The 27,573-nt window shown below is 45.3% G+C and overlaps 1 protein-coding gene across 3 annotated transcripts in view; it reads right to left on the bottom strand.

Annotated features, from left to right (window-relative positions):
- Window positions 1-27,324, bottom strand: part of SLC22A23 (solute carrier family 22 member 23) — a 126,298-nt gene extending 98,974 nt beyond the window's left edge. For all 3 annotated transcript variants that reach the window (XR_011047832.1, XM_068396520.1, XM_068396521.1), the window contains exons 1-3: window positions 25,877-27,324; window positions 8,465-8,568; window positions 2,955-3,109 (exon numbers count right to left, since the gene is read on the bottom strand). Coding sequence is in view for 2 of the 3 variants with exons in the window: in XM_068396520.1 (XP_068252621.1) it covers window positions 2,955-3,109; window positions 8,465-8,568; window positions 25,877-26,407 (790 nt within the window). In the remaining variant the exon portion in view is untranslated. The remainder of the gene's footprint in view (window positions 1-2,954; window positions 3,110-8,464; window positions 8,569-25,876) is intronic.
- Window positions 27,325-27,573: the final 249 nt, after the last annotated feature.

Below are 27,573 nucleotides of genomic sequence, written 5' to 3'. Positions count from 1 at the left end.
TCAGGAGCACCAGAACGCGTTGAAGGTTGCATACCGGGCAGAAAACCACTTCTGGATGATGGTAGAAGCCACCCCCCGCCCCCATCAGCATGAAACAAAAGCCTTTCAAAGCTGTGTTTGTTCAGTGGACGAAGATTAACTGCCTTTTGTTCTCCTAGATGATGCAATGACCCACAACATCCAGGAGGAGAAAGCCCCAAGTTCACTTCTGCCCCGTAGCAAGCACCATCACCTGTGCCAAGCCTTTCTTCCTTCAGGTTCACTAGAAATTTCACCTGAAACACCTTTTCCAACGAAACTACAGCAGCTGCAGGAAAACTTTTCAGTTCAACTAATCAACATCCAAAGGTGGTTTCTTTAGACAAGTCCTGAGCAGCTCCAGGCAAGAGGCTGTACTTGGAGGCCACCAGAAGCTAGCTCACTACAACACTAAGGAAAGCCTGTAGAAGAGTACAGATGGCTCGGGCTCAGTGCTGTGCCTCCATAGAAGGCAAGGCTCGTCCCAGGCTCACTCTGCACCTTAGGGCAGACAGGTAGGAGAACAGCGTTAGGCTATTACAAAGAGTGTGGTTTGGATGGTGAGGGCAGCTCAACCTTGGCAGCTCTGTGTTTTAAAGACAGCACTTTGGTGCTCTTCCCATTCCCAAAGCATCCAGGACTGTTATTTACCATTTCCCTTAGGCAGGCCATAAATCCAAGCACAACTAGCAAGCTCACACAGTGTAAAAGGATCCCTGTGGCAGGCTAATTACTTTTACAGGCTATGCAAGCCTATACAGTTTGCTTCTGCACAGCAGCTTTGAAAACTTCGGCTAATGATTGCGTCCAGCAGATCAAACTTTCCACCTTCTATTGTTCTGCTCAGGGCAGCCAGCCGGGAATTCAGGGGCAATAAACCTCCAGGGGAAGGAATCAAGGCCAGTAAGAGAAAGGGAAGAGGAGCTATGAAACAGAAGATGACTCCACAAAGGCATGCTACAGATTGTAGCAGAAAGGGAAAAATAGTAAATCTAAACTGAGAGGAAGCCTAACAGATTATGAGTACTAAAATCAAAACCAACCACAAAATAAACAAGACTCCCCTGTTCCTCCCATTCTCTTAAGACTTTAGGGATTAATCCTCTCCCACAACTCTACACCGAGACGAAAACTTTTTGTTGTTGTTTGTTTAAATGAAAATATTCAATACAGAAAAATCCACTCCCCTCACCTCCCCAGCCAGAAGGGTCAGAAGATTTACCAGAGGTGCAGATGCTGTGTCTTTCACATTTTCTCACTTGCATAGAAGGGCACTGATGTTCAGACTGCAGCTAATTTCAAACGGATCTCTCCTAACACTTACCAGCTCTATTTGTGCATTGTCTAGCCAGATAGCTGCCCATTTGCAATGGACACAGACACACAGCAGTTGTAGCAAACACTTGAACTATAGGGGGGAATCAGACACAAATCCTTGCTCTGGATCAAGCAGATCATGAACTAACCAGCATCTCCCATTTGCTGAAGGAAAGCCTTGGCTGGCAAGCTACTGTCTGATCTAAGGTGGCACGTGCACTCTCTCGCTCTGATCTCAGAAGGTCCACAATGAAACTTTTACTTAGATAGCATTTCCCCACAAAAATCTTCAGTTGAAATGACTCTCTTAAAAGTAAAAAAAAAAACAAAACACCATCTAAGGAAAACTAACATCCTGTATTGGGCTGTGAAAAATCCCAACAAGCCTAATTTCCAGCTGAATGTCATACTGGTAATGGCTGAAGCTCCCTCCCATGGGAACTACACAGGTTAAAACACTTCCCAATAAAAGCATAATGTCTTCAGTGGTAGTTTTGTTTTTTGTTGAAAAATTCTCAATAGACATTACATGACCAAAGGCAAGAGAAGAAAAAAATGTGTATCTTGAGTACCATATCAGCTATAACGAAGAAGTGCAATACAGAACAAACTCTTGTATACTCTAGTCAGGCTTCTTTCCCCTTGGTGCACACCAAAATCAAAGCAAATACTATGGAACTTAATACTATGAAGCACTCCATGCAGAGTAAGGATATCTTGGTGGGTTAGATATCATCTATGATAGGAAGTAAATAAAAATTTATGAAGATCTGTACAGCAACTTCCAGGATATAGTTAGATAATACTTTTCCAGAGTCATAAGAAAATAGGGCAAATCTTGCATTTTTCTCGGTTGGTACAGTACTACCTGATAATTATAAACAGCCAAGGAAGCACAAGAGACAGAGCTCTCCGGAGCATATCCAAGGGACGCAGATTAGGCTGGTGGCATCACTCATGTACTCACTGAAGGTAAAGCCTCGGAAAGGGGTTTGCATATGTTTTAGCTACAAGTTTACTAGTCACCCCAGATGTGAGCATGTAGGCATTTCTTACAAGCTTTCCCCCAAGTTTCTCTCAGTTGTTTTTTTCCCCCATGAAACAGACAAAAATAACAAAAGAAACCCCAAAGAAATGGTTGATAAAAGGACTTCAAGATATTTTTCTCACATGTTTTTGCTGTACTTTACAATCCTGAGGCAGGGACACAGGATCTCTTCCTGCAAGTAACAGAGGAATTTCTGAAAAAGTGCCAGAATACGTACCACTAGACACAGTAAAAGTGGGAAGTGTCCTACTGAGCTCAATACTGCAAGGTGAAATCCACTCCCATTACACATTATGGCCACGACACAGATGACTCCCAGGTTTAAATAACAACAAGCAAACCCAAAACACCTTATAACTCTTTTAAAATGAGCTCACAAACAGCTGCACAAATTGCTCTGTTGCAACCTAAAGAGACAGTTGCAAAATCCCTACCACCTTACCAAAATTCAGGCTAAAGCTTTTTCAGTCCGTACGATTCTGGTTTGATCTGTTTGGATGAAAGTGAGAAGCCAGAGAACAGGAAACCACGTACTCAATAAAGACACATTTGGTGATGAAGGCATACTCACGCAGTGCGTACAGGGAGAGGACTATTCCAGCCAGGCAAAACCCCTCAAAAAACCTGAGTGTGCTGAACATGGTCACGTTCACTGAGAGTGCCACAGTCAGTCCAAATATCAAAATGAATATGACAGAGAAGAGCAGTACAGGCCGTCGACCAACCCTAAAAACAAGCAAGTAGGGAGAAATGGTGTTAAAAGCCAGGATGGACATAATGCTGGATGGACATAACAACTAGCAAAGAGGGGAACAAGTCATGCAATTTGTTCCCAATATTATAATCCATTTTTAATGTTTGTTTCATTGTTCTCATTTTTTTTCTGCTTACTAAAACCCAGATTCCTCCATAAGCGTTGCACTGACAAGTTCATTTCCAATGGGATTAAGCGGGGACAGCACACGATGTATTACCACTTGATTTAAACGCCATTTTCAAAACACCAAGGGCGAGAAAGGAAACATCTAGGAACTACAGTAAGGTCATAAACAAATACCTTGGAGATTAAAAACAACTTCTGAGAGCTTTCTGTAGTAGCACAGTAGAGTATATGGTATTTCATGTTAAATATAGCATGGTATATTATTATTTTTCCATAGTATACAGCCACCGAGCTTACTGCAAAGTTCCCTTCTTCCCAACAGACGTGTGTTTCTCAGTCTCATCTGCAAGAGGAGAAGGCTCGAAAAACTACTTTTCCTGGCCTCATTGACCAAGCGTTAAACAGGGCTCCTGTTACTTCCCTGGGCCTTAAAGTGTTGACAGTAACGCTTGCAGGAGAACAGTGAACTTACAAGTCCCTCCACCCCATAATCCCACAGCGGCTGCTGAGATTTGCAAAACCAGCTCGACTGGAGGACTGGGAAGAAACCGCTCCAAAAATGATTACTGGCAACGTGGACGTGAGGATTTTCAGTCCTCCTTTGCAGGCAGGCTTCGCAGCTGCAACCTATAGTTGCACATGTTGGTGCAGCGCTGACAAGGAGGAAGAGCTACACTGCCACTGAACATGGGGGCACTTGCTGGAGAGTTTGGCTCTTTTATGTCAAAAGAATATGAGATTTTCACATCTCTTACTTATATGCTTAGTGTTTATAATTCCCCTTTCCCCAGCTCTTCCTGTGCAAGGAGAATGATATGAAGCACCAGAGCACGCAACTATTTTTAAGCAAGAATTGGATCATTCTGTGGGGATTTCCAAAATTTTTCAACTTGTCAACTCCCACAAGTTTTCCAGTGGAACTGAGGATCCCTTTTAGTCAGCTCCATATGCCATTTCCACAAAGAATATATGAACTTGCTTTTCGTAGGCAGCTTTCACAGACCCATTCAAAGTAGTCTGTCAGCTGCAAGCCAGCCATCAGGTTGAATGTCAGCACAATAAAGAGCATTTAAATCTCACAACTCAGTCCAATGCCACATACTGAAGCATTTCTATTCAATTATTTCAGCAGATTGTTGCCAGCAGCTATAAAGTATACTGTATACATGCATTCACAATTAAAACTTTGGATTTTGCTTTACTTAAAATGGAACAAGATCAATAAAATACAGGGTGAAGGGCTGAAAAGGAGACATTCTTATAATTTTTGACATTTTTGGGAACTAGAAGAATGCACTGGTATGTGTGTCACTATTCATGCTTTTTCAAAGTCACAACTAAGAAGGTGATGCCACAGCTCCCTGCATGAGGTCAGGTTTACTGTTTTTTTCAGCTGTAGCTCACCTGTGGGGCACCTCGAAGATTTAACTTGTTAGCATTAACCTTTCAAAAATAGAAAGTACCAACATGCTAACTGAAGACAGCAAGGTCAAAGCAGGCTGCTCTTAGTCAATGCACAAACCCAGCCCACCAGAAGATGAACTGCTGTTGAGCTCAGGGTGGGAACACAACATCCCTGCCTTGGTGATATGCAATGCACTGGGAACGTGCTGGACACTGGGGCAATTACTGCTGTGTGTGCTTCAGATTTTATATTTGTGGAACACAAAGCACTTGGGCAGGGAGGGGAAGTACCTCACAAGAAACCTTGAATACAGAAATAAAACCTATGACCTTTGTGTTATCAGCTATCTGCACAGACTTTCTCAGCCCTATTTTTGTAATCACCAAGCTGTAATTCATACTAATTAGTATTTGTGGAAGTGTTTTGTAGATGAAAGGCATTATGCAAACACTCAGAATTAGGAATTTAATTCTCATCAGAAGCTTGACCTGCCATCCCCTGATGTTGATTAAAAAAGACCTCATGCTTAGCATACATCAGTTCCCTGCTTCCCTCTCCTCCCACTCTCTTTACTCAAGGTTATCCATCATTAGGATGTAGAATTTCTTCTAACATTATACAAGTTATGCAAATGAACGGCTGTTGCTAACAAAGAATCAGGGAACCCAAGACCCTCCTGGGCCTGTGAAAACCAACTGACACCAGATAATCCCTCTGGTAAGAGGCATCAACAGCATCTCCTCCCAGACACAAAACTAGTCTCCTTCCTCACCAAGGCATGCCGCACATTCTTCACAAATCAAAACTCCAGGGCAGCTATCAGCCATACATTGGTGATCCAGCAGTGTTTTGACAGAATGGTGTCTTAGAGTATTAAAAAAGCCTTTTATTTGTAGACAGAATTATCTGACTAACAGTACATGGAAATGCTGTGAGAAATTAAACCATACACAACTTCCCTGGTAAAACAGCCCTAGGATGTTATCTGCTGCCATCCAAACTATTCCAGAGAGAGATTTCTGTGCCACGAAAGTCTCAGCCTACACTGCATACTATTATCTAGATCAAATGCTAAATGCTGCCTGCACAGGTAAATAACTAGGGATACAAACAACTCCAGGCTTTTGAAGAATCTGCAATCCGCACAGCGTGATATGCAGATGCATCAAAAAGATACTCCTAACATCATCAGAGTTGCACCACAGGGGGAAAGTGAATGGGTTCGAGGAAAAGACCTGCTCTTCCCATGCTTCTACGCATGTACCTTGCCACCCTGAGAAGACTAAGCTTTGCTCTTGCTGCCAATCAAATTGCTCTTCCCATGCCATTCTTTGCAAGTTTTGGGACTTGAACTGGCATAAAGGCTCCATAAAAAAACAGAGCAGGTGCAAAGGAGGGGCAGTACTGGGCAATAAGAGGCAGAAACCTGCTATCTTGATGCTACATGAACACCAAGCCCGCCTGCTCCAGAAGGAAGCCTTCCATAGAGACCTCAACTGCCTCTGTCCAGAGGAGGCAAAACTGCCAGCAGCGCTCTGCCTTTTGAACAAGTAACTCATTCAGGTGTTGGGACACAGTCGTTTTTCACACAGCTGAACATGTTTACAGATCTTCTTCCTATAGATTTTCCACATAGAGCTATCCAAGTGTGTACACCTACTGTATTTTGAATGTAGACTGCTCAGTTTACATAGCAAATGACCTTAATACACTCTACGCCTTTGCCACATACAGTCTTAAAAGCTTTCTTTTAAAAAGGAAAAGCAAAGCCCTAAAACCTAATGGTGAAAAAAAACCAAAGCATCTTCTAATTATCTAAACTGGCCCGTGGTATATAAGTGAAATGAAAACAGATTTTGAAAGTTTGTAACACTTTTATACATTACTCTGTTTAATCTCCCCTACTCTTGCTTGGGACCGACATCCTTTTTTTTTGTTCTTTTTCCCTTTCTACAGGAACAATCCCCTTTGTATCTGTCTCTCCACACAACCCCCTGCCTTAGTGGCAACCCAAGTTGTGATTAAGTAGCTAAGTAAATCCCATTTAAGCCTTCTTTTACCAGCCCCAAATGCTAGTGCTAAATAACAAAAAGACTACCCAGCACAAGACCCCTGTGGGTCAGTTACATCAGATGGCAAGGACGGGGACTGGGTTTGGTGGCAACAAACCTTGTCCTTTTTGGTCACCCACAAAAGGGCAAGAGGCTCACTCATCCACCCAGCCACCAAGTTACCCTTTTTCTCCTTTGCACCACAACTGGAAACCAGCTTCTCCTTAAGCTCTGTTAAACTCACTTAAAAAAAAAAAAAAAAAGCCTAAATGTAATTTTTATATCAGGGTAATTTTATGCTTCATTAGCTCAGCTAAGCAGCTTGCAGAGGGGTCCAACAAGCGCACGTGGCAGCAAAAAGTACACACTGGGGACAGAAATGGATGGAAGAGCAGGATGCTCCTTCTTTTGGTTGCAGAGCGCTATTAAATCTGCTTACTGCATTTCTCTCTTGAAGCCAGTGCCTTAGGCAACAAGTTGTTCACTTATTTGTGACTTGTTTGTCAATTATAGCAGCATTTCCCTAACTTGGGAATAAGTCTGCTTTCTCCACACTGATTCCTTTTTAGGGAAGCCGAACAAGATCCCTCATTCGTTTCCCCACTATACTTTCTACGTGTTGTTAGAGCCCTGTTTTATTTCGGTATTTTAATCAAATTCAACTGTATTTCATCATGCATGTTCCCTACTTCACTGAAAGTCATGATTCCTCACTTGCCTAAAAACTTTTAGCGACTATTCAAGAATTAAGACGCAATTTTGAACATTCTGTGATTCTGTGAAATGTTTGAGCCAAATTGCTGCACAGCTAGAGCGGGCCTTTTCTCTCCCCACTGACTGGCGAGTTGCTGAGGTTTTGTAAGATTTCCCTAATAGGCAACTCTTCTTCCTTTTCTGTTTTGAGGAATGGCAAAAGAGTTAACTTGGGGCCATTTGAAGCAGCAGCATTGGCAACTGTGCTGGAAGCCACTGAAATGACTGGGACAGCATCGCAGAGCTATTGTTTCAGATGCTGCGAGTTTCCAGTGAAGTCACTTGAGTCGTGCCTTTAATTTTCTTCCCCCCTCTTTTGCACTACAAGACCCGTTCTTTAAATAAAAGCTGAACTCTAAGAATAACTGGGGTATCCAATAATGTTTTCACTACTGCAATTTAAGGAATTGCACTCCATGCTTTTAAATTGAATACTCCAATATTAACAGCACATAAGTCAGCGATTCCTTAACACTGCATCAAAATGTTTGCTTAACAAGAACTTTAAAAACAGAACAATGGAAAGGTTTGCAAAAAACAGCCTTCTACCCCCTGAAAGATACTGTGTAAGCACAAGGCTGACATTACACTAGTCTTGTATTCAGTCAAATCAATGCCGCTTCCAATTTCTTTTGGCCCTATCTCTTGGTTAAAAAAAGAAGAAAAACCTAAACCAAAGGCTTCACTTACATAATTAGAAAATACTTAATTCTGTACGAGCATTACAGCTCTAATAAATTGCGTCTGCAGGAAATAACTAAGTCAACTACCAAATAGCTTATTTTCGTGTTATTTACCTTGATATAAATTACTCAGTTCAAGCAACGAACACAGTTTTAAACTGTTTATTCATCATACTTCTTTCAGAACTTGAAAAATATTATGCAAAGGTTCTTCATGAATATAAAGTAGAAGCAAATCGAAACAGTATTTAATATTTTATTGTTATTTATTTAGAGTTACATTGCATTAGAAGATTTTTCACTTACCAGTCAGCTATACATCCTGTTATTAAGTGGCCGAAGATTAATCCTACCAGGAGGGAGAATTTAGCAATGTGGACTTTCCAGGCAGAATCACAAACAAGATCCCACTGGAAGAAAAAAAGACAGATAAACTGAAATAAGTTAGTTATTCTCAGATGTGTTTAAACATACTCATGTTGGTGTAGACCTTCTTCCAAATTTCAGTCCTAGCGCGAGTGCATGGAAACGGCAGAGGAAAGCTTTCCCCTCAAGTCAAAACCCGGACCCCAAGAAGCAAATTAAAGACTTGTTCAACTCAGCGAGTTTTATCAGGCCCTTAATTATAAAATGAAAATATTCAATGTTTAAGCCTCCCCCTCTCCAGGCCACATGAGTTTAGACATTGGCAGTACTGATGTGGCTAAGCATCTCATCGCAGCAGCCCCAGACACCTACTACCAGAGCCCCACGAAGCTCACCGGCAGCGAGCCCGACAATTTAAGAGCAGGTTCTCCTACTGACCTCCTCAGGGCCGCTTGGAAACACGGGGAAAAGCGGCTGCTTTGCCACAGACCCCTGATTGCCATTAGCTCCAGGCTGCCATGGACAAAGCCTCAAGACAGTTTTGCTTTCAGAAAAGCATCCCGGTTCCCCAGGTGGTGGGAGGGGATGAAGACTGACTAACAGCATGGCTCGGCAGGCCAGGTCTGAAAGTCCAGGTCCTGGCACGAAGCCAGAGAGGGCAGCCAGAGAGCCCAGCGCAGCCACACAACTCCTTGGGACAGCAGCTCCCACAGTGACATTTCACAGCTCGGAGATCAGACAGGGGCTGGACTTCCACACTAAAGCTATCCCTGATACTGAGATTACCCATTCTGTCCAAAGGAAAAGAAAATGGACCATTTCAGGCACCTGTCATTAGGGCACTGCCTGATTCCCATGAGAAAGACGGGAACAGCAAGGTTTCTAGTCAGGCTTCCCTAAACTCCAAGACATTTTCCTCTGAGGCATTAGACTGAGCCTCAGGAGAGCCAGGCTGCATTCCTGGCTCTAGCCCAGCATCCTCAGACATGTAACTTAATCTCTCTCATGTATAAAGTGTGGACAGTACTATTATACCCTTGAATAAATTGGTTTTTTGTGGTTTGTGAAGTGTTCAAATATTGATGGTAATGGGAGCCATGCACATTTCATGAAAAATATGTACAGCTAACTTTGAAGAGTCCGATATCCCAAAACTGAAACTTTGCAGAATAAATGGCTGTTCATGTGTAATGTAATAGTAGCAGCCTTCCTGACACCAGTAGCTGAAGTTTCATGGCCAAAAACACAAAGTAAAAGTATGCAATTTAGTTTTAAAAGTCAGATGCAACTTCAAAAGAAAGCTTCCCTCAAAAGAGTTCAATTAGGCATGCTGCACTTCTAAGCATTTCCATGACATACAGCCCTTCCACAAAGAAGGCTACCTCTGACTCAGCCCTCTGGTTCAACACCACAGGAGACGTCCTCCCTACAGTATACCATCTCACCAAGCAGTATAGAGCTTTTGTGGCCAAAAGAAATGTGCCAGCTTTCAGGCTCAGGCTTTTTGTTTTAGTCAAATGTATTTTTGAGTTTCTCACTGCACTGACTTGTAGAAGGTGGGACATATATGCCTGATCCTCCAACCTACAGACCGAAGGCACTAAGGAACCAAAAGCAAGTAGTATGAGCAAATATTTTTTCCACCAAATAGCTATGAATTATTTGCAGCAAACAGCTCAGCAAGGCAATGAGAATTGCTCTCCAAAGATGATGACTTTTTAGAAGTATTTAGCAAGCGAGGGAAATGCAATTCCTAATATTTGCAACTACAGAAGGAATCTCCAGTTAGCAAACAAAAATATCTGCCCAGACAAGCTGCATACAAAACAAAATTCAGGAGGTACATCTGAGCTCCAAGCAGGCTTTCAAATGCTCTGGGTTTATTTTCACAATCCAGAAGGTGTCTATGCTGCTTAGAAATGAGAAATCATTTTTGTTTGTGGAGTACAAATTAAGTTTATTAAAAATAGTCATATACAAGAGGCAATCTAATCTCTACAAGTTGTTAATTTTTACTTTCATTGCTGTCAGAGGAACAGTGATGTCATCCAAGTGCAAAAAGAAAAAGCAGATATCCCGGTGCCTTTTCATCTTCACAGCTCGCTATTGCTAGTCAAGGAGAGCAAGCCCTCGCATGAGCCCCAGGCAGAGAACGTGCAGTACCAGATTACACGTAGGTAAAGGTTCATGGTTGGAAGAGCCAAAATCTCATGAAGGGCTGTTGTGAAATTTCAGGCCAGGGCAACAACAGATGTCAAACCACTTTGGCACACTGGCACACAGAGACAGAGTTTAAAAGCAAAAGAGAAGTCAATCTATCAGCATGTCCTTCAGTGGTGCCTAAAATGCACCCACTCCTTTTGATAACTTATCTGCGAGTCATCGTTTGTTTGTTTGTTTTTAAGGCTATTGCCCAACTCCCCAGCTGCTCTCAAAATAAAAACATGTATTTCCTTGCAAACCCTGGGTCTGGCCCTTCCCTGCCCTCAGTTATGCATTCGCTCTTGCAGACCAGCGTAAATCAGAGCAGATCCCCCAAGCCCACAAGGGCAGCCTAACATGGGCGCCAACAGATGCAGGCAGCCCTTGACCTTCCCCAATCTCTCGCTCTCCAAAACCCTCAGAATTCGTAAATAGGGAAATGGTGAAATATTTCAACAGATGCTTTAGCACAAACTTCCAGAGAATCTGCCACAACCCCAAGTTACTCGCTCAGTACTAAGAGCATAAGTATCCTCTGGTTTCTCCTCTGTCAGCTATGACAAACCAGAGAGAGGCCACTGTGAAGCATTTATCCAGAAGAAATTCAGCAGGATGGTCGTGGGTGCCACCAGGGAATTTGACTTCCAGAGAGACAGAAGAATAAGGAGATGGCACAAAAGAAAAAACGGATGCTGCAGTCAAAAGCAGATTCAGGTAAAGATGACATTAATAGGACAACATACATATTTAATCGCTAGAGTATTGTCCCCACCCATCTTAACACAGCAGCAGAGCAAACCAGCAAGGCTTCTTCATGCTCAAAGTGTGGGAATTTTGCCAGAGACCTGCGCTACCCCTTTTCTTCCCCATGGTAAAGCAGAGGACTGCAGCCTCAGCTTTAAAGAGCTAGAAATAAAGCGGGAGCCATTATATAGGATCAATGCTGCCTCTTCCCTTACCTACACCTGGGCTCAGCAGAGCAGAGCATATTCGATGTGTGCCCACACAACACGGCTGCGCCCGAAGCCGTGGTAGGTCCTGCTGTAAGCACTGGTAGTTTCATCCCACAAACATGACACCCACGTTTGCTCCACAGAGAAAGGAGGGGACAGATTTCCACATCCCTGCAGAACAAAACGCTGGGCAGCGCTAATGACAGTTCAAGTGGCACTCCGAGTAAATCTGCACTGGGAGGTTGTTTTGGCTGGAGACTAGACAGTAATTCTCTGCCGCCTCTTACAAAAGGTAGATTAATCTGTTACAAGCAGAGAGACCATTAAATCCTGTAACTGCTCTAGCTGAATCCCCTGGTGTCCCACTTGGGAGTTAACAGCACCCAGCCTGAAGGAAGGGTGCTGCTAAATTTACAGTGCTCCCTGGGATTTCTCTTTGTGTCCCTGGGTTTTGTCTCTCTTTCTGTCCTCCATCCATCCTCCTAACGCAAGAGATCTGATAAAGAGACTTGCTAAACGAATAGGACTGTATGCTATGCTGAAACAAAAATAACTGTATATAAAATATGCTGGTGGAAAGGGAACTATTTAAAAAACAAAAGCTTTTTTTTCATAGCAGTACAGCAACGTAGAGAATTTGCCACCTATGCAGATGCGCAATATATTGCAAATGCTTTTTTCATGTTGTGACAGAGTTTTTTTGTCAAAGCTTAAGGAGTCACACCTTCAGGTTCCTAATGTTTAATTGATATCAGTGAGTCACCACCCGTGCTGTGAGTCACTGCTTCATATCAAGATGAAGGACTACCTGAAACACAAGATGCTTGGGAAGACATCTGGCAAAAGGTAACACGCCCAAAAAGTAACCATCCTGTAACTTCTTTACAGGAAGTGAAGATCTGGACAGGGCTCATGCAGTGTTTGCACTGAAGTCAGGTTATAAAAGTTGCAAATGTAAAGTCTGCTGCATGTTTATTACCACAAACACGAGCTGTCTCAGTTAAGGGCTCCTGCTTCAAAAGCACTTGTCCTCCAGAGGCCATAATGCTGCCTGTGGCATCTAAGCAACACTGAATACCCACTGCAAAAAGGCCACAATAAGGTGCCTACCAAGGATTTGATTTGTTCTGCCTTCACCCTGATTGCATGGAAAAGCGCAAGGCAGACCCTTCTGTTCCAAAAAGAGCAAAGAGAGAGGATGAAAGATGCTCTGGTCCAATGCCTGCCCAGAGCCTGGCATAAAGAGCCCACGAGAGGGGAACTGGACACCCTCTCCCCACACCATGGCTTTGCAGTCTGTTTCCAATGACTGATGCCCAGACTACTGCTGAAAGAAAGCGGACCCTTCCCTAAACAGTCTGCAGGCATACTGGCCCTGCTCCAACTGCTCTTTGCATCAGTTTCAGCACAAGGAGACCAGAGGATCACTGCCTTGGAAGACCCTACGCCAGGCACGAAGCTGTACCCTCAGTCCTTCCCCCGGCCAGGCAGCACCCGGCTGCTGTGCTGGGCTTTGCAGACTCTGTCCTGAGGCACATAACATGCCCCACGCACCGCACATACCTGCTTGGCCCCTAGAGAAAAGGTCCTGCTTCGGGAGCCCCAGCCTCTAAATATCACTCACGCCACAGCTCACTGCGGCAGCCCCAGATCCCTCCTGGGGAAAAGCCACAAGCTCCCCTGCACAGTAGATGGTGATTTTAAGACCAGTAAATGAAAATAAAAATCTGTCGTTTGTCACTGAGGTCGGTGCATGTTTGGTCTCTTCTTTCTTTGTTCCTCTGCTTCATCTTTTTATAACCAAACCCTGTCAATTTTCCCTGCACAGTACTAGAATCCATCTTCTATATAAATACCTCATCTAGTGAGAGTTTAAATTTATGATGCCTTCAGATTCTCTTAGAGTGTTTTTTTCCCCAAAAAACCTGTGAACCACAAAGTTGTTTTTAAAAAGAATAAAGTAATTTTTAAAAAAAGTTATGCTTTTCATACAATATATGTAACAAAAAGCAAAACAGTCTCCAGGTACTTATTCCTGGAGGAAAAATTCCAAGTCAGCAGATCAAGCACTACCAAAAAAAAAAAAAAAACCCACCATGAAAAAAAAGCAAAAAAGTCAGTATTTCTACCCTAATATACCTACCACTAATGCCTTTTCCCAGTACTAAGTTATCTGAGTAGAACTCATAGTTACAGCCACAGGAGACCACTGTACCAGGATTTCCATCCAGGTTGCTACAGGACAATGCTTCTCTCCACTCCTTCTCAACCCCTGGCCAAAGATGACCCTCTGGCTGCATTTTTAATGTTAAAGAAAGTGTACAAGTTCCAGAAAAATGGCATGATGCTCAACTTTACAGAAGATAACTGTGCAGTTAAACCACTGTAGAGAGGTTACGAGAGAGGCCTCCCCAAGGGACATGCCAGCTCAACTGCAACACTTAAAGTTGGGGTGGTTTTACTGCCCCATGACCATGCTGTTCAGGTGTCCCTGTATCTCCCTCTCAGCTGTGGCAACAACAGAGCATTGAAACCATTTAACCTTCAATGTTCAGGGTAGGGATGTCTCTCATTTGAGATCACAGCTGGGCAAAGCACTCCCCCGATCTGTATTTTAAGTGTTAATAAAGCATTCTTGAGAACACCTGGCATTTTTTGACCACCAGTACAACCAGCTGGTTGGAAGTATCAAGAAGGTCACATTTCAAAATGGGAACATTAAGAAGAGTAAAAAAATAACCCAAATAATCCTGGAAGACTTGAGAAGAAAGTATAAACATGAATTATTTCCTCTTTCTTTGATCAGCCACATTCAGAACCAAACATCTCCAAACTACATCTTTCCTCATGTTCTTATTGGACACAACTGGACTTACTGGAAAACAGAAGAGTCATTAAAAAAAAAAAAAAAAAAAAAAAAAAAAACAACAAACCAGCTATTAAGAGGTTTTGCTGTTTGTTTTCTTTGAACAGCAACTCAAAGAAGCCTACACCACCTACGCTGGAATGCCTCAACTCACCACACAGTCAACACCTGACTTTTAAGCTACATCCACTCTGTATGATGCTAGACCTTCAAGTGCTGAGTACATCTAGCTTTCTTCAGCTGTATCATAAGTGGATGCTTTTGCTGAAAATCTTCGACCAGTGCCTGAGTGCTTAGGACCTCTCAAAGATAAATCCTTCTAATAAAGTACACACTGGTATTTTAAGAGGTTTTTAACCATCCAAGTTTGCAAGAACTTTTTTTACTCAGGTAGCAAAATGATACTGTTGGTACCAGAGTATCAATATCTGCCTCCTTCCTCTTCCTGACAAATCTGGGGTCCCTATTCCCATACACTGGAGCTTGCTAACTCAACAGATGCAAGGGTTTGTTTTGTTCAGCTTCTTGTCCGACTCATTTTTCTTACAGTGGGAACAACATTTTCTGCACTTTTCATTCTTGGAAGCCAGTAAACCATTTCTGACCACAGTAGACAGCTAGCAGGGAAAGCTACAGCCCAGGAAAATCTCTTGTGAACAGTGAACACAAGGTAATATACACAGAAATTGTCATTGCTTTAACTACAGATGTGACTGCCTGGGCAATGCACTAATTGAAAAATAAAGGAAAGAAACTACTTTTGACTACTACCACAAAGCCAAAGGTTTTGGGGACATGGGGAGGAGGAGAGTGGGGAGAGAGAAAGAGGAGAGGGCGCGTGAGCCAGAGGACACGTGCTTAGCAGTGTTCCAAGAAAGCTATAATTAGATCATGTAGCGTTGTATGAAAGCAGTTTCATGTACCTATGAAAACAGTTTCCATCCCCGCAAAACAGTACAGGACTGCACAACTGTGGACTTCACAAATTTCCCTAATGGTTTCTGAAGTTTAACATAGCCAGAGTTGCTGAAGCACATTCTTCAAAACCACATTTTTGGATATGCATGACTTCGTTGTGAAATTTCCACATTAATTTTTGAAGTATATCTTCTTTAAGTCTGGTATTTCAGCCTTAAAAATAAAGCACACAGGCTCGGTGCCGTGCTGCCGCACATCACCATGTGAACACCGATATATAAAACAGCACTTCCTCCTGCTTTGCAAACTTCAACTCCATTGTGAAGATGGGACACCTAAGGCACAGGTTGTGTCAAGCTGCTTGCATTCAGACAGGCAGAGATATGTTGCCTCCTATATTAATTACCTCGGGGTAACTAGGCTGTCCCTACTATGTCCTATGGAGAGACGCTGTCCCGCTCGCACCCAGTATGCATGTGGCCCCGTTCCCCCAGCAGCAGGAAGGTGATGCTGACAGCAGATGCATTACTGGAGCATCTCCTGCCTCCGCCTGCCAAAGCAGCACCAGGCTGACAGCCAGGCTGCACCACGCACATCTGCGGGCCCTGTGTCATATCTAATGCCTTTCAGTCACGGCTCACCTGTAAGAGCCATCTCCCCAGCGTGGCGAGACAGCTCAAGCAACACTGCAATCACCGAACAAGCCCAAAACTTCAAATATGCAAGAGGACACAAACCAACTTTGTTTCACAGCCAGTAAACTAACCTGGAAAAGACTTTAAATTGAATGCTCTGTGCTAAATTATTCCTTAGTATATGCCATAAGCAAAAAAGACCCTTCAAGCTATCCACCAAGCACAGAGTCCCAAGATAATGAGATGTCACCTGAAACACCACAAAACTAGAAGACTTTCATCTACCCTTCAACTTCACACTTTAATCAGAAGCAATTAGCTCTTCTGTTCCCAACCTTACTCTCATCACAGATCTGTTCCTTTTCCCCACTGAGATAGGGAAGAAGGAAGTTCGCTAAGTAAATAATCATCACTAATATGCAGACAATTAAAATACGATTTGTTAATCATATGACAGTCTTCTGAATACTCAACACGATTAAATCAATTTTAGTAGCACCCATATACCACCCACTTCTCCTTCCCTACTTCTTTTATTTCCAGTAGCAGGAGTTCCCTTTATTCTGAGACATTTTGATCTTCTCCAGCTTTCACCCTCCCCAGATTAGTCAACTAACCTGTTTCTCAGCTGATGCGATCTGCTTCACTTTTTCCAACTCCATAATGTCATCTGACATCAAAGAGTTGGAAGATACAAATTCTTGCTTGCAGCTTTCATGAACAGTATATTCATTTCCAGCGAGCAGGATCAGGGTATTTCTGTCTCTCTTTTACATCTCTGTGATGTAATTAAGTATCTTTTCTAGATGTATTCTGGCATCATTAGGAGCCACTGTTGCAAAACTGACTTTAACTTCAAACCTATTCTTTCCTATAAGACCTGTAGCTGTTTGTCTCCCTCCGGCTACGTGAAAAGACCAGGAGCAACAACACCCATCACTAGGACTGACTGAGACACACACAGAAAAACGGTTTTCAGCTGTCTACAACCTTTATTCTGAACAAGGTATGTGTTGCTGGGACTGGCTTTGCAACCAAATTAAAGAAAAAGTTAAAACTAGTTTTCAAATTGGTGTTTAGAACAGGTCTAGGCACTGTAAATAGAAGCCATATGTAAAAAAAAAAACCCCAACAGTTTGGTTAAATATTAACATTTGCTATCATCCGATTATCGAAAACAAATTAACACTTTGAGGACTGGTATTTTTCAGGCTGCCAAAACCACACATGTGTAAAACATACTGCACGCACACAGCCTTGAGAGGGCTGACATGGCACAACCTAATTCACTCTCTTGTTGGGCCTTTTTAAGGATTGGGGGAAAAAACTTGAAAATGTCAAGCATGGAGTAAAAACTCTGAAATGGAGAAGGGTGAAGGAGATGACAAGAGGAGGAAGCCATTTCTCATGAGAAATACTTGCTCAAAGTCACCATAGATGAAAAGACCAGACACCTTAATTTTGACATGCAATTATTGCTGCCATGACCTTGCCCTCTCATCATTTGAGGACTACAGCTGTTGTAACTCAGGCAAGAAGAAAAGGAGAGGGAGAGGGGAGAAAAGAGGGTCTGGTATTAATTCAAACTTAAACAAATATTAAGGGGAAGGAAGAAAGGAGAAAAATATTCCACTTGTTTTACAAATCAAAATAAGAAACTGGTCTGTTGAGCTTGTATTGTTCATGCAGACAATGCTTTACATAGCCCTGGGAGACAAAGCAGGGGAAAAGATCTTACTGTTTAATTTACATTCGCTATCCTTAGTAATATTTGTAGGGTGGACATTGCAACATTGTCTACAGGCTCATGGACTTTGGCCTGGAGGCCAGGCAGCTCCAGAGCGCTGCAAAGTAACAAGGAGATAGTACATGAGCCAAAATGAATTCCTCCACAACTGTCTGGAGCCGAAAACCTTTTCCAGGGAACCAGACCACCCTGCTCTGGTTCTATAACTATAAATCACACGCTGCTGGACAAGGCGAACATGCCACTTCCCTGCATCTCACAAGCAGCATTCCTGATTCTCCCGGCTTTGCTACTTGTGGATCTAAGTAGGCATCCCAGAAACAAGTATCAGGATATATTCACTTATTTAGACCTTTGTTCTTGTGTTTGAGCAGGATAACCGGCATTTGGGGCTCTTCCAAACAAAAAGGCAAAACGAAAATCCTAACAGAGCCCTGTACTGCACATTGAATTTTCCTCCTGAGGAGATGAGAGAGTTAAAGAAAAAGAAAAAAGGCTTCTCCACAGGAGCAAGTCCCACCCAGCCCATCATCTCCTAAGCACACTTGCCCTCGCCTCTTCAGCTCGAAGGGCAGGCAGGAGTTTCTGCCCCGAACGCGCCGCTTGCACCAAACACAGGCGCACACCGCAGCCAGCTGCCGATGCACCTCCCGCCACGCGGGAATAGGCACAGACATACTGCGCGTTCCCAGCAGGTGTGACGTGGCCTGGATCGGTGGGAGCTACTCAACGCGCACGTTAATCGTGGCTGCCTGCCAGGTTTTATGGGCCGGTGGCACAGCAGGCTCCGCAGTGCCCGCACTGGGCGTGGGCCGGCGCGGCTCCAGTATGGTGCTGATTGGTTATCAGGCGCTGACACTGGTTTTGCCTGGGTATCTCTGCCACACACCCTGATGACACGTTCTGGAAGGAGACTTAACCTCCTTTCTCCCTCCTTCAGGTCCCTTCTTTCCCCCTTGACTCTAACAAGGAATTCAGAGTGCACACAAAGTCACCTCCTGTCAAAAGTCAACTAAGCAGACATTTCAGAGTTGAGGTAGTTGGAGCCCAAGAGAAGCTGTTCTGAGGGAATTCAGTACAAGAACTGAACGCTCAGCACTGCTGCAGCATCTTCCTATGACAGGGTTCTCCGATCTTCTACACATCCTCTACAGCAAACCCCATTCCTTTCTTCTACAGCAAGATCTCAGCCTAATTAATTCCACAGTTACCCATGGGTAACCCAGCACTGGCCAGGCTGTGCTGCAGAAGAGCAGGAGGAGGAAGGAGTATGAAAGGGAGTGAGTGAGAGCAACTGTCCCAAGCAGGGATGCCAGGTAGCGCAGAAGGGAAACCAGGCAGAATCAAATAGGCTGACAAGGAAAACAAAAGACAAGGTAGCAAAAGCACTGGATCCCTTTCAGCATTTTCTAAATTTAGCAGCTCTCTAGAATTCATTTGGAAAGCTTTAATTGAAGACTTTCCACCATTAGTGTGGCCAAAAGTTTTTAAGTTAAGGAAAGCCATAAGTGTCATGCCATTCCAGATGTTATTTTACTAACACCTTCATGTTCAGCTGGCCTGCAATCCTCATCTCAACGTTACCATCAGAATGGGCTCCCAGTTAGACACCTTCCTAAGTGCCAGTTCCTCCTCTTTGACAAACGCTTTAAGAAAAACATGAGGTCATCTTCTATAATTGCACTCTTGTAGCCAAAGTAAGAAGAGGTAAAATTGTTAGAGCACTTCAGAAATTTGGTTTTAAACTGCCTGAACAGCTGGTAAATATACACCTTAGCCTGCAATTTCTGCCACAGCATGGGCAGGGCTGGTATATTTAAACTAAACGACAGAGATACAGGACGTATCAGGGAGTGGAAACAAACAAAACCCCAACCATTTCAAACATCACGTCCATCCAGAAAAAAAAATGCAGTTGTTTGACATGCAAACAGAAAAATGAGGAATATGAAAGTCTCAATAGCAAGTCTTGGAAAGCTGAGAATGACTTCAAGATGTTCTAATACGGAACTACCTTCCTGAAGGATTACTGTTAGTTCTATCAATGCTACAAACTATTTATGGTAGGCTGAAATCAGATTCCTGTATCCAAGGTGCTTTATCTTAAGGGTGATAATAAACATTAACTCCATGTATGTTCCCTCTAGCAAAAAAAAAATCCATACCAGAGAGAAAATCTAAGACTACCCGAGTTCTGACATCACTATCGGTCTTAACCCAGTCTCTGTTTTTGAGACCAATCGCTTAAAAATTTTTTGGCCCGTACACAACACCCTCCCCCCCCCCCCCCAAATAAATAAAAACGGTATCTAGGCTCACTAAACAAGTATTTGTAGTCTGGTGATATCATCATACTTGGTTATCTCAAAAATCAACATCAGGTAACTTGCTGTTTGCAGGCAGGCAGAGGACAGTTCCGCACCACTGGGAAATTGCAAATACTGTTCCCAAAACAGCCATCCCCTTCCTTCACTCCACGCAGCCAGAATCTCACCCCAATGTTTTAGGGTGGTGTTCACCAGTGCCCTGATAACCAGGAGACTCCATCACCACGTTCAGTGTGTACGGGCAGGCCCCAGATCAGCTGCAGCAGGACAGGCTGTCAGCTCCCCCTGCTCCCTCTTTAACAAGCAGATTTCTCAAGCCTGCAGGCGCTCAGACCAGCAACAGCTAACTCTTATCAGCTAACTTGCAGAGGGAAGGAAAAAAAAAAGTTTGGGATCTCTTCCATAGCTGAGGAAGCCACAAAAAAAATGTAATAGAATTTTACTCTGGTCTGTCAATATTGCTGGATATGTCTGACCACAAGGACTTGTTGACCCCTTCAGCACTTGTTAGGAGCAGAGACAGTCATTTCAAAGCCTCGACTGAAAGAAATTCAGAATACTCTTTCTGCCTGTTGCAAACATCTGCCTTGCAGGTCCCTGCACCCCCTTCAATCTGTACAAGGGAAGCAAGGGCACGGGTGATATCTTGCTGCTTCTGACCCAACTACCGCACTGGGTACAATAACTCAAGGTTTTCATTGATTTGGGACTAAACAGAAGTCAGTCAGCCAGGAACCAACACTGGCAAGACAAATCCCGGCGGCTGGAGAAAAAAAGAGAAGCATCAGCATCTCCAAAGTCTCTTTGCAGAGACCAGCCAACTGGAGGATACGCAGAGCTGAGCAAGAGACCTCCTTCCATTCGTGCCTGGAAAGGGTGGCACAGCTCTTCTTTTGCAAAGGACCTTGTCAGAGTGATCCCCTGCAAATTAATTAACTTCAAATTAAGTAATACTCTGAAAAGCCACTTGAAATGCACACCTATCCCCTACCCCAAGAAATATCACCCTACAAGCAGTGCCAAATTTATCATCACTGTTACCACACACAGATACAACAAACAAATCATTTCTGTCTACTTGTAGATACCTGCAATAATCCCATGAGACAACACCACAATCTATTGCACATGTCACCTCACAGTGCCATTTCACTTCATTAACCCAGTAGAAAACCCAGGAAAAAAGATAATAATAAAAAGAATGTATTTAAAGAGAAAGTTTTCTACCAGGCTAGGAAACTAAATCAGCTGAAGACATGCCCAGAAAAGTGCCAGAACTGACATAAAATCAACGGAAAGAAAGGCTGGGAGGGCGCAGTCATTCTCTCTTGCAGGAGCAAAGAGCATAGCATCCCAGCCTAAACTGATCCAAGTTCACACCAAGATAGCACTGCCCCTGGACCATTTGACTCTCCTGAATTAAGCTCCGCTCTTTTGAGTAGGACAATTTGCTAGAGGCTCAGCCAAACTGGCACGAGAACAATTGAACCAGTGGCAAATAGGTAAAATGATAGCATGTTACTTGGGAAAGAAGATGACTCAACCCAAATTAAGTGGGAAGTTGAGAGCCAAGAGAACAGCATTGCAGCAAAACAAGGCATCTGGAGCAGCAAAGCAGCCACAACAGGAATTCCCTTGTGACTAGACATGAAATATTATTACATAATTGCTCTGGGTGATTAAAACGCAGCCTTCAACTAACCACTTCCCTCTATGCCAATCCCAAGAGGTGGAATGATCTGGAACGCTGCGGGTGCACACAGGGATGCTGTGCCATCAGCCCCTGCAATTTAATCAAGCCTCAGTCCTTGCCCATTGTCAGCTTTTGGTGTCCATTATACAAATTAGCATTCAGAGCAAACAACCCCACCGTGTAATGCAATCGAACACAGCGGACAGGGCATCCTAGTAATGGAGGGAAAACCAACAACCATCAATCCTGTAACTAAGAGCTTCCGTGAAAACTGCCCCAAGATTACAGCTGGCTTTGCAGATAGTCAGAAGATCCAGGCACTAAAGAAGTTAACGAGAGAGTTAGAAAAGTCCTTGCTGAGTACGCGCTCCAACTTCGTGCTAGGCTTCACAGCTACCTACGTTTAGTTGTCATTATGTTGCTTATGGCATTAATGCTAATAATTTACCTGAAGCGTCACTTTGCAAACGGGTAAAATGAGACCTCAGGCTTCCCCGTGGCAAAAAAGAAGAGGAGTATTTCTCAGCATTCTTCCTCTGGACAGTGGCGAGATACATGGACCATTTAAAAGACAGATTTTGTTTGGTTTGGGTTTTTTTTTAATAGCCTTTTGCCTAAAGGCTAGTTCAGGATACATCTCACAAACAACACACATGCACTCTGTTTATAGCAGTGTGATAATGGTGATGTTGCGATAAAGAACAGATCACAGAATCACAGAATCAATCAGGTTGGAAGAGACCTCTGGGATCATCGAGTCCAACCAATGAATAAATGAATGATGAAAATAAATAGATTTAAAATGCAAGAGGGTAGATTTAGATGAGATATTAGGAAGAAATTCTTTCCTGTGAGGGTGGTGAGACACCAGAACAGGTTGCCCAGAGAAGCTGTGGATGCCCCCTCCCTGGCAGTGTTTAAGACCAGCTTGGATGAGGCTTTGAGCAACCTGGTCTAGTGGAAGGTGTCCCTGCCCATGGCAGAGGGGTTGGAACTAGGTGATCTTTAAGGTCCCTTCCAACCGAAACCATTCTATGATACGGTTCTATGAAAATCCTCCAAGAAGCATTTAGCAGTGAAAAAGCCTTACAAATGAATTGTCCTAAAGGAAGATATTTATGTACGAACCAAGCTAAAGTTCAAGATTTATGTACCAAGTCAGGACATTAGCTCAGATGGGTGATTTAATATGGCCGCTGGAATCCCTGTGGTTAAATTACGCATCTGACCTCTTCGCTGTATGTATTTCAACAGTGTTAAATAATAAGCAGTACATCCTTTATTACCATTTCCAGTTCTAAGTGACTGGCAGCACTATAAAAAGCACCGTTCCCAGTGACTCAGTCGAGGAGGTCATGCTAATGGCAGCGCCTAGCATGGCAATGCCACTTTTCAAGGAAGGTGCAAGGCCACCCCTGGCTCCAGCAGACTCAAAGAGAAGCAGAGCTACGCAAAGCACGGAGCGGGGCTGGAAACAGCAAGATCTCCACTCCATCAGTCCCAAGCATGACACAGGCTGGGAGAAAAGGGGCACGAGGGAAGGGAGAGCTGAGAAAGCAAGGACCAAGAGACAACATCTGATGAAAAGTACCATTAGGGGAAAGGCTATGGAGGCAAACTTGACACAGTTTAAGGACAGCTATCTGCTCCCGAGGAACGGGGGACAGTGATGTCTCACATGCACGTACACCAACAAAATGCAGAGCAGGAAATATGCTTTGTGCTAAATAACCACAATTGTTTCATTGTTTCTGAAGACAAAGCAACGATGGAGCATCCAGCAGCAATTAGCCTGGACTGCTGAAGATGAGAACAAAGGGATTTACTGGCCAAACATAAGTGTATTTTTTATTAATATACTTTTGGCTCTCTTTATGATATTTCAATATAACCCCTGGCTACTACACAGATGAGCATATATTAGACTGAGATTTAATAAAACTCTATTTAGAAAGATGAGAACATTGCATAATACATTACGGAAACAAATGTATTTTTGAGGGGAGTTAAGGGAAATCTGAATTCATCAGCACAGCTCTTTCTCACAAAGGGTGGTGGGATGCACATAAGAGGAGTCAGCAGTTATGAGTATCACTCCCACAGTATCAGAGCTTCTGGGCGTTTATAAGAAAGGAACTCCGAATGAAGCTACACTGATGTTCTGCCTGGGTTTTTCCCCTCTTTCTTCATCAGGATAAAACCAGACAGCACACCCACCCAGAAAACCCCCAAAACAAAACCAAAGCACAAACTAAGGAGGGATCCTGACCCTGAGAAAACAACCTAATTATAATTACATGGGATTACAAATCAGAGCAAAAAAGCTGCCAAGTTTTTGGAAGCGAGCATACAACAAAAACAAAAACTCCACACTGAAAAAACCCATAGTCTCAAAAGATTATTATTATTCTTTCTAACAGAAAACAAGACAGCAGGGACCACAGCTGTTTATTTATCCCTTAAAACTGATCTGCCCTTTACTGCAAGTTCTTCCAAAGAACACTTTTTTTATTATTTTTAAGGAAGCATACAAGATAGCAAACTAACTCTCCCCCAACCTTTTGTGGCCAACTTGATGACAATCTTCAAAGATTCAAACATTTCCAAAAAAATTTTTCTTACAGTTTACACTAAAAAGAAATATTTCAAGATCATTCTTTTCATGCTTAAGCATCAGTGTTAAACCCTAAAACATATGAATAGCTCAGTCTCTGTCTATAAACAGAAGAAAATCTGCCTCTCTTAAATGTCAAATTTCATTATGCACATCTACATCCCAAACCATTCAAGTCCACCATGTGCCCGTGTTTTTCTTATTGAAGGCATGTAGCAGAGTTGCTTTTTCTTAATCCATTCTGGGTTCAAGGTTTTGAGGGATTTGCTTTACCTATTTTTTCCCCTATTGCACACTCTTTCAAGGGACACAAAGAGAAACTGAAATGATTTTCAATGATTAATACAAATGCGTGCCAGCTAACGAAAGCACAATCGTCCCGGTCAGCTGATTATCGCTGCATTTCTTTCTCCTAACTAGACAAACACAGTTAATCCAAAACACCGCTCCTAGGCAGGAAGTAATTTTTGCTGATCTTAGGGGGAGTCTTGAGACTAAGGGAACTACTTTCCTGCTGTAACAGTTTCATTTTACATTTCCAAGAGCTCCAGTTGCCTGTTAATACCAACGAGGCCCATCCAGAGGGCTTTCACAGGGCCAGTACCATAAACAAGCAAAAGCTTTCAGGTGGAAAGGGGAGGTGTTTTTTTGCATGTGCTACTCGGCAAATACGAAGTAAGAGCAGAAGGCTGCACAGCCCTCCTCAAGAGAAATTTTCTACCTTAGCCATTACATTAGAAAACACAAAAGAGAGCAGCATGCACTTTCTGCCTCTGGAGTACAACAACTTGTGTGAGACATTTCTTCTTTTATTGCTCTACTGAAACAGTTATCAAGGGAATAAGTACAAAACTAGAAGAATTCAGCAGAACTTTGTCTGGTTTTCTTCCCAGCAGTGACCACCTCATCAGCTTCCCCCAAAATCAGCCTGGTTTTTGGCTTCTATGTCTGCTTCGGTAGACTCACACAAAGATGAACATCACAACTGGAGCCTTCTCCACAACCCTTTTCCCCTCGCTAGCTGGTGACACTCGTCCCCATTGTCTTTCCCACAGACAACTGCATCCCGAGAAAGCAGGGCAGCTGCCATTGCTGGGATCCCAAAGAGCCGCCGAGGATCCCGTAACTTTGCAGCCTAGCGCCGCAACCAGCGCCCAGGTACAAACCCACAGGACAGATGCCCAGAGTGACACCCGTGGAGGGAAAGGATTACGGGGGTGCGGGATTTACTCCTGGTGGGAGAATGACCCACAGAGCACCTGACCGACCCGGCAGCGGCACGCACGAACAGATCCGCACCGTGTCCAGCTGCTCCCCTCGCCTTGGGAGGAGTGGGTGCGGAGTGGGTCCGTGAGGGCTGGACGGGGAGGGGGACCGAGGGAAGCCGCCTTTCTCACCTTGCTCACGACGTTTTGGACGAGGCCGGCTCTGATGCGGTAGTGCCACTCGTGGCAGTCGCACTCGCTAGCGTTGCCCCCCGCGGGGGTGGGCAGCCCGGGCGGGGGGAAGATGCTGCCGTTGCCGCTGCGGTTGGCGTGACCCGGCGCCAGGGACCCGCTCCAGTTGCCCTGCCCGTCCGCCTCCCGGCACCAGAAGTCGGGCTGGTCCAGGAGGAAGGAGTCCGAGAACTTGCTGAAGCCGATGAAGAGGGCCGGCACCCAGGTGAGCAGCACCAGGGTCCGCTGGTACCGGCCGCCCAGCCCCCCGAGGAAGGGCAGCACCGAGCCGTCGTAGTCGAGGAGCAGCGGGCTGCAGGCGGCGGCGGGCGGCGGCACCGGCACCGCCTGGATCTCGGCCCCGGCGGCGTTGGCGGGGGGCGGCCCCAGGGGGGCGGCGGTACCCCCCCCTCCGTCCCCCGGCCCCGAGCCGTTCTCCTCCGGCAGCGGCCGGCCCCCGCCGCCCGCCTCACGGCGCCGGTCTATCGCCATCCAGCCGCCCGGGAGGGCTCACATGGAGGGGGGGCGCTGGGGCAGCCCCGGCTCCCTCGCGAGTCCTTCCCTCCCTCTCCTCCACACACACACACACCTTGCAACGTAATATACTGCACACACGCTCCCAACCAGACCCGGCAGGAGATGGATTGGGGGGGGGGGGGGGGAGGGAAGGAGAAGAGCGAATCAAGGGGGAGGCACCGAGCGAGCCCCTCGCCCGCTCCCTTCCTCACCCGCACCCTGCGGCCACGAACCGCTGCAGCTGCCGGCGGTGCCCCCCCTTCCCTCGCCTGTGCGTCAAGCTGCACTCATCCCAGCGCTCCCTTCCCCCCTCCGAGAAGCACCGCCGAAAATAAAAGGAAGGATCCAGCCGGATCCGAGCATGCAATGGGCCAAAGGAGAGAGAGAGGGTGGTAGAACGGGGAGTAAAAAGAAAAAAAAACAAAAAAAAAAAAGCCACCCTGCGAACCAAACCCTGCAACAACAAACCAAGCAAAACCGGTGCAGCAAGGCTCTACGAACACGCCTCCTCTCCCGGTTTTGGTGAGAAGGAGGAGGAGGGAGGAGAGGGAAGGCAAAGGAAGGAGGAGAAGAAAATAACAGCTCCCGCCGCGGCTTTCCCGCTTCCCGCACAGCTAAGGGTCCCCCCCCGGCCGCGGCAGCAGCAGCAGCAGCGGCGGCGGCGGCAGCCCCCAGCACCCTCCCGCCGGCCCCTCGCAGCCCCGCGTCCCGCACATCTGGCTCTGCAGCAAGGGGCCCCGCCGGCCCCTCCGCGGCCCGGGCTGCGGAGACCGCCGCCGCCGTGCGCCTCCCGCGGCAGCCCTCTCGCCGAGGCGAGCCGAGCCGTCGGCCGCACCTCCGGAGGCGGGCAGCCCGCCCGGCTCCTCGCCTCCCGGCAGCCCCCACCTGCCGGCCCGGCCCCGCCGCTCCGCCCCCGCGGTGCCGGGCGGCCGCACCTGCTCCCGCCGCACCGCACCGCCGGCCCGGCCCGGCCCCCCTGCAGGGACCCGCCGCCGCCGGGGGCGGGACGGCGCCGGGGGGCGGGGAGGGCGCGGGGCGGGCTCGGCGCCGCCCCGTGGCCGCGCTGCGCTCCGGCGGGCCCGGGCAGGTGGGGCGGGGGGCTGAGCGGGGCCGGGGCGGGCAGGGTGGGGGCCGGGGGAGGA

This window comes from Nyctibius grandis, chromosome 3, assembly GCF_013368605.1.
Source record: "Nyctibius grandis isolate bNycGra1 chromosome 3, bNycGra1.pri, whole genome shotgun sequence".
Lineage (NCBI taxonomy): Eukaryota > Metazoa > Chordata > Aves > Nyctibiiformes > Nyctibiidae > Nyctibius > Nyctibius grandis.
The sequence above is the reverse complement of the archived record's forward strand: the minus strand, read 5'-3'. Positions and strand labels throughout refer to the sequence as shown.